The sequence below is a fragment of the Argopecten irradians genome, chromosome 1 (genome assembly GCF_041381155.1).
Source record: "Argopecten irradians isolate NY chromosome 1, Ai_NY, whole genome shotgun sequence".
NCBI classification, from domain to species: domain Eukaryota; kingdom Metazoa; phylum Mollusca; class Bivalvia; order Pectinida; family Pectinidae; genus Argopecten; species Argopecten irradians.
Genome location: NC_091134.1, coordinates 47,165,590 through 47,172,713, shown reverse-complemented (window position 1 = coordinate 47,172,713; position 7,124 = coordinate 47,165,590). Strand labels below are relative to the sequence as shown.

The 7,124-nt window shown below is 33.3% G+C and overlaps 1 protein-coding gene across 1 annotated transcript; it reads left to right on the top strand.

Moving 5' to 3' along the window:
• Positions 1 to 1,527: 1,527 nt before the first annotated feature.
• Positions 1,528 to 6,648, top strand: LOC138329198 (uncharacterized). The gene is made up of 8 exons (XM_069276049.1): positions 1,528 to 1,602; positions 2,380 to 2,614; positions 3,802 to 3,875; positions 4,158 to 4,232; positions 4,502 to 4,718; positions 5,159 to 5,256; positions 5,660 to 5,756; positions 6,363 to 6,648. Exons 1-8 carry the CDS (start codon positions 1,528 to 1,530, stop codon positions 6,611 to 6,613), a joined length of 1,122 nt encoding a protein of 373 aa, XP_069132150.1. The 3' UTR covers positions 6,614 to 6,648.
• The last annotated feature ends 476 nt before the right edge of the window (positions 6,649 to 7,124 follow it).

Here is a 7,124-nt window from a genome sequence, read left to right as displayed (position 1 = left end):
AAGGGCAAATGACCATGTTTTCGGTTTGAGAAAAGATCTAGAGATTGACAACTCTACAGTAGTAACATGAAGAAATTCTATAAAATAATCGTTACCTTTGTAAATCAAAATACAGTGACCGAGCTGTCAGTATTGGTTTGTGTCCTTGCTGATAATTGTAACAGCGTTGTGTTAGAATTGTCCGTTGAGATGATAGGTATCGGGATACATGCAGTCCTCAGTAAATAGTTCATATATAAGAGATGATGCGAATTTACCTTGCTCAGGTACCCGGTTACAATACTATTTGATCTTTGTTTGTTTTATTGCTGTTATATGGGATCTGACCCTTTCGATCAACTTTTATACAATATATTATATTGTTTATGTATCCAGGGTAACCAATGTATACTTCCGGGGGTCACGTGTCTATTACCACCTGTTCAATGTATGGTTTCCACACGTACCTCTGATAAAGATAGCGAAAATTGTTAAGTATTAGTAATTTATCAAAGATATATCGTTATTCTGCACAATTTTGTGATTTAACCACATGAAAATTTGACACCATTTAAAAATATGCTGTGTCAAATTTCTTATTTTATACTGATTCATAAAAGTTGGGTTCCAACACCTCACTTGTTGGAGTACTAAATCATTGCGTCGTGCATCTCTACAATTCAACTGATCTCTTATCGGCCATGTATGATTATACAGTTACACTCATGAAAGAAGACTATTTTTTGCATGATCTATTGCATAGACTAGAACAGAAAAAAATAGCTTCTAAGATAAGAGTTGCTTGGTCTATATACTGAAATAACTCGTGTTATTTGGCTGATTCAGTCTGACCTTATTAAGCGACCAGGATGTTCTTCTTGTTTACAGGTAAACTATTCATTGTAGTGTGTACCAATCAGGATTCTGCTTGATTTTCACTGATCATGATCTGTTACCGCTTCTAAATATCGACAAACAGCTGAATAATATTAAATGTTTTGCAATGTTCTTTTTGGCAATTTAGAAAAAAACTCAGAAGGAGCTTTAGAAATTTTTGAAGCGATAAGAAATAATGTGTGTCTCAAAGGAGTAGAACGTTTTGATGAGATAACCTTATATATTACTTCCTCAAGTTGTTGATAACGACATAATAACAAATATGAATTTAACCTTTTGAACTTTTTTCTAGAATAGTATGTTCGTTTAACCGAACTTTGTTGTGACAATGAAACATGATGAGCATTTTATATCATTACCTGTTGAGAACTCTCTAAAATTAAAACCTTAAAAGATCGCGTTAAACTACTACTATTGTAGTTTATGTTTGGATTTATCTTCAGTTGCTTTTTTAATTTGTATATATTTATATCTGTAATTAAAGAAAATTTCTTATTAATTTCTTTTACAGTATTATCCAAAAAGTCATTTTCGACCCCAAGATTGCCAACAAAAAAATTTCAGTCAGTAACTCAGACGTGCTCAGATGCTGTAGACATTCGAGTGTATGTCGACTGCTAACCAACGAAAGTAAATCGTACGGTCTGAAAGATGTCCGTTGTACCAGTCCTTGTCTCTCAAAAAGCAACTGTCAGAAGACATGCGACAATTTTCATGTGTCGTGGCGTAAGTTACATGATACACACGTGATAAAGTGCACAACCATTTCGGCAAATACAATATTAGAGCGTTAATGCACCAACTGTATCTGAATGTGAATACCACCCCTGTCTAGTTACAAACATTGGAGACGCCGAAACCGTATCACCGCTCTATGTCTGCCCGTCCGTCTTGTTTACAATACGTTTCCGGAGAGAAGATTTACTCGGAAACTAATAAGCCAAATGTCTTGAAATTATAAGATAACATGTTAATATATATTCCGAATTGAATGCAGCGTTTCCTAAAATGGTCAAAGTGTAGTTTCAATGCAAATTGATATCTTGTTCGCGGTCGGGGTGACTAGTATGAGGAAAATGTTATCTGTTGGGTGCGAGCATCACACAAAGTTGTAAAAATCCACTTAATAGTCATGATTTATAGATGTTATATAATTGAACAAAACAAGACATTTTGTTAATTTCGAATATTGAAACGTCATCGCCATACCTTTTGTTATAGTAAATTAGTCGTATCTTTATATCTCGGATTAAGGTAAAAATGTATTCAATACCAAATGGACGTTTGGAATGCAGCCACAAATAAGGCGTTCAAGCAACATCACATAAGCTGGCCATGGGGGGATTGTTAAAATCATTCAAATATGATGAGCTTATATAAAGGTTCTAGAACACTAAATGAAATCGTTCTATAAATTTTAGAATACGCTGCTCATTGTACACTTTATAACTATATTATTTTTCTGGAATTATACCACTGAACATTATTCTCTAAACATTATAGCTAAGTCATATATATGACTGGTTGTTTTTTCATTTCTCGGGTGAACGAATCATAGAGCCTACACCGGCCCCTACTTTCGCCCCTAACAGCTCTGTGGCGCCACCTGCTGTCATCAGAGGTCCATGTGATGATTTCAACAATGAACTATGTACCCAACTAGCCTTTGCTATGCCAGATGTTTGCTCCAACGACTGTATTGCTTCCAAAGTATGTCCTTCTATGTGCGGCAAATGTTGTAAGTATTTCCTCAATACATGTTGAGCACTGTTATTTGCACTCAAGTTTGTGGCGTTGTGTAATTGTTTTTCCCCATCTTTTGGTGTTGTTATAAAAGTTTAGGAATATACTAAATGGTATATGTAATACTATGAAACAAAATTCTTCTCTAGTATTGGCATTTAGTTAATAAATGCTCTTATCGACAAACAAATTTAATGTTCTTGAGTTATCTGTAAGTTATGCTGATCAAAACAGAGCAGAGAGAACCTGTTCATGTAGTATTATTTTCAACCAGCTAAATATGTAGGTATCATTGTATTTATGCCTTGCATAAAGTAATTTACACTTTCTGTTTAGTATTTTTTATAAAATTTTATATAGGTAAGCTTGTTTGTAAAATTCCGGAATTTGTTTTCCGGAATTATACGTATCCTCTTTCAGCGTATTAGACACGCCCTATTCATATAGGTCACTTGATTGGAAAGAAAAAGTTTATGTACGACTGTGCATCACAATAATATTTGGGTTTATTTGTTCGACCTCCTCCTCCCCGTCATATTTTGTCCACCTTACATGTATCAGAGTTTTAATAATTCAATTAAGTGTAATTTAATGTTTCATTTAGTACCCGTTCATTGATGGGGCGTTGTGTAATTGTTTTTTCCACATCATTTGGTGCTGTTATAAAAGTTTAGGAATATACTAAATGGTATATGTAATACTATGAAACAAAATTCTTCTCTAGTATTGGCATTTAGTTAATAAATGCTCTTATCGACAAACAAATTTAATGTTGTTGAGTTATCTGTAAGTTATGCCGACCAAAACGGAGCAGAGAGAACCTGTGCATGTAGTTTTATTTTCAACCAGCTAAATATGAAGGTATAAATGTGTTTTTAAGCGCCTTTTTTCTAAAAACAAATACTATAACCATTTAAATTCATATTGTATTTTGGACTAATGAAATATTCTATAGTACATGTAATACATGGCCTTGAACCAGCCTTTTGGCTAGAGACGGTTGATCGTTTACTAGATCGGTTAAGCAAATACAATACAATATAATACATGTAAGTTAGAAGCTCACGAACCAAAATATACTGTGTTACAAAATTGATTTTTGCATTAAATAAATATACCTATATAATATTTCTCTTAACTCTTTAACTGTTAGATCATTAAACTTATTTTGTAAATATGCAGTGACCTGTTTTTACTGTGATGATATGCAGCACCAGTCTGAATGCTCCACCAGGGCTAAATGTATACCAGGTCAGGTGAGTGTAGCCATCGTGTTGACAAGCAACGCTTAGTATTGCATATTCAACAATTACGACATTGAATTCAATTATTTTGTCTGCTGATTTTGTCAGTATGCATATCATACACGCGTTCAATACTTTTTTCAACTTTGAGACCAGTTACCATTCCCTCTGTATGTGAATGTTTCATGATCAGAGTACAAACAATATCCTTATTTTTAGTGAATCCATAGTGGACGTATTTTGTTATTGACTTTTACTTTGTATCTATCAATAATAATCGTTTTCCTGTTACAGATCTGTTTTATAACCGAAACATACAACTCCATGACATTCCAACATGGATTCAGTACCGGATGCATGGACAGACACGTAAAAATGATTTTTTTCACTGATATAACCCTTACAAACATTTACAAACATTTTATCACATCTAAAGATATTGTCTGATAATTATACAATGAAAGGGTACCAGAAAACATCATAGTGGGAAAAAAACTAGTACAAATGTTCACGTTATTCTTTTTCAAATGTTTTCGTGATTTCTTTTTCTTTCTTCTTATTTTTGTTTGTTTGACTATTGAGAAATAATCAAAATGCTTCTCTTCATTTCTACTTAACTTACATATCTTTCCATACAGCTATGTGTTAATCTAACCTCCGGGGACGCAGATAGTGGCACTGGACCAGCAGTCATCGGTCGGCGGTCTCATTTCCACTTTTCTTTACATGGTGAATGCTGCGGATCGGACTTGTGTAACGATAGAATCACGACAACTTCCACTCATATTGTAACTACACTAGGGCCAACAGTCACTCACAGACCGAGTGAAACAAACTCGACTTCAAGTCCTCTAGGTAACGTAATTGATTGGTGGTTTTGTTTTACCTAAGTAGAGTTATCTGCCCTTCGGACCATCATTTTATTGGTGCACCGAAAGTAAAGAAAGTTTTGTCACTTTTAACAGAAATAATACTCAAAATAATGTACAAAAACCTTAACAAACAAACAAAAAATCAAATTGATTACATTTACATTGTATTTTAAAATTAGGAAACTTTTTTTTTTCAAATAATGCGAATATCAGAATGAGTGTGCTACGAAGATAAGTCAATTAAAATAGAACAACCGTGTTACATCATTTTCATATTTAGAAGAATCCTCCTCAGATGTATTTTATAATTAAATAGTAATGACATAACATCTCATTTGATATAACTTAATAATGAAATGTTCGTAGTAAATAGCTTCTGTGATCGCAAACAAGTATAAATTATTTTGGTACATATTTGAACAGATTGCAACCGGAACGGAGAGTGTCCACCTGGGTTCCATGCTTTCCATAACAAATGCTACTATTTTGGTGATACTGAGATGGAATGGGATAATGCATTGGTGTGTTTGCATATTTTGCGTAACAAATAAAGCAATTCATTAAATGTAGACACTCACAAGACAAATAGGCTCTAAGGTTTGATAATAAGATGCATGTTCGTTGGTCTGATGAAAATGATTTCAAATGGCGAAACACATATGGGTAAAATAATTAATAATATTCCGCAAAATGCACATAAATCAGCTAGACAATATTAACATAAATACAAAAAATACCAAATTACGCCCTTTCCGATTTAGTGTAAAAAAAACTCTGGTACAACTTTTTTTACAAATATACATCGTCAACACGCTAATATAGTATCATGTTTTTTTCAAATGCACACGTGGAAGTGGAACTAGGAAAGTAATTTTTATAAGTCGTCTCGCATAATTATGCATGAATAATATATATTCCATGTAGGGGTATTGTAAAGAAAGATGTTCCCATCTTGCTGAACTGAAAACCAACAGCCAGCTACAGGAGGTTATGAGTCATTTTCTAAATAGCTCTAACTCGGGTAATGTATCTTAAACCTCTTGTGTATTGACCAAACGTTTTGGATAATTGTATTGATATTTTTCTTTACTAAGGAAAAATATACAAAATAATGTATATGGCTAAAGGAATTATTTTAGGTTTTATGATTTATGTTTCTTAAGATTGTTACTCAATATCATATTTGCAGACAACATAAATAAGTGGAAAGATATTCATTAACTCGATTGTATCGCATATTGTTTTCAACCATTCTGAAAACATTGCAATGTTTTAATTTAAGGACACTACCTATGCAAGTAGCATTATATGAATGTTATCTATATAATTTTAATTTTAATTGCGTGTATTGTTAGCGTTTTCACGTGAATTAGATTGTATACTCTGTTACACACTGACAATACTGTAACACCCATATTGGGTAGCTATATGGGGTAGCCATTTTCGAGATTGAAATAGGTGAAGTATGATAATGAAATACAAACACATTCTTTCATTGAGAAACAAAAAAAGAGAAAAAAAATCACTCGCTGTTAATCAATAAAAGTGAATTATGCGAAATCAAAGCACATGACACAAAGTCTAGTCTATAAAAAGAGTTACTAAATCATTGTGACTTCCTTTCCAGGTTATGACTCTGACGTGGAGTATTTTATCGGGGCAGTAGACAGGGGCGTGGGCAGATGGACTTGGTTCTACAGTGGCGAGGAACTCGATCATGACCTCATCTATCCAAGCTTCCACGCTCACAAATACGATCACTGCGCCAACGTCTTTTATGAAAATGACTACGATGTTTTTGATGATGATTTTTTCGGAATCGACAATGTTCTTTGTGATGCATTGTTCAGACCAATGTGTGAAGTGATTCGAACATGATCTGTTTTGATATCCCAATCAAATAAATTTGGAGCAACGGTAACTACATGTTTATTGGGCGTTTTTGTATGTGAGAATGATTACGGTGGCTTTTGAGTGTTAGAACAGGATCAGTTTTATGCTGAATATTATTAAAAGTAGAAAACATGTAAACTTGAATTAATTTAAAATATAAAAGTAAACTTTTACAGGAATTGATAAGGAATCATATTGATGTTTCATAATATGTTATTTTTTCTGGCTCGAAAATGTCAAAATTCTGAATTTGAGTTGTAGAAATCAATGCATTAATCAAATGGTTTGGCTGCGAGCTAAGATGACACAAGAACAATAACAAAACTGACCGCAGCTGACATTCCGAAAATGTCACATCAATACCAACGACACCAACTTTTGTCGTACATTTCCCGTTAGACTTATTGTTGCACGCGTTACCTATCATTACTCATTATTTGTATGTCAATCTGTTTAATGATATTGTTGTAGAGTAAAACCAATAAATATACCTTAA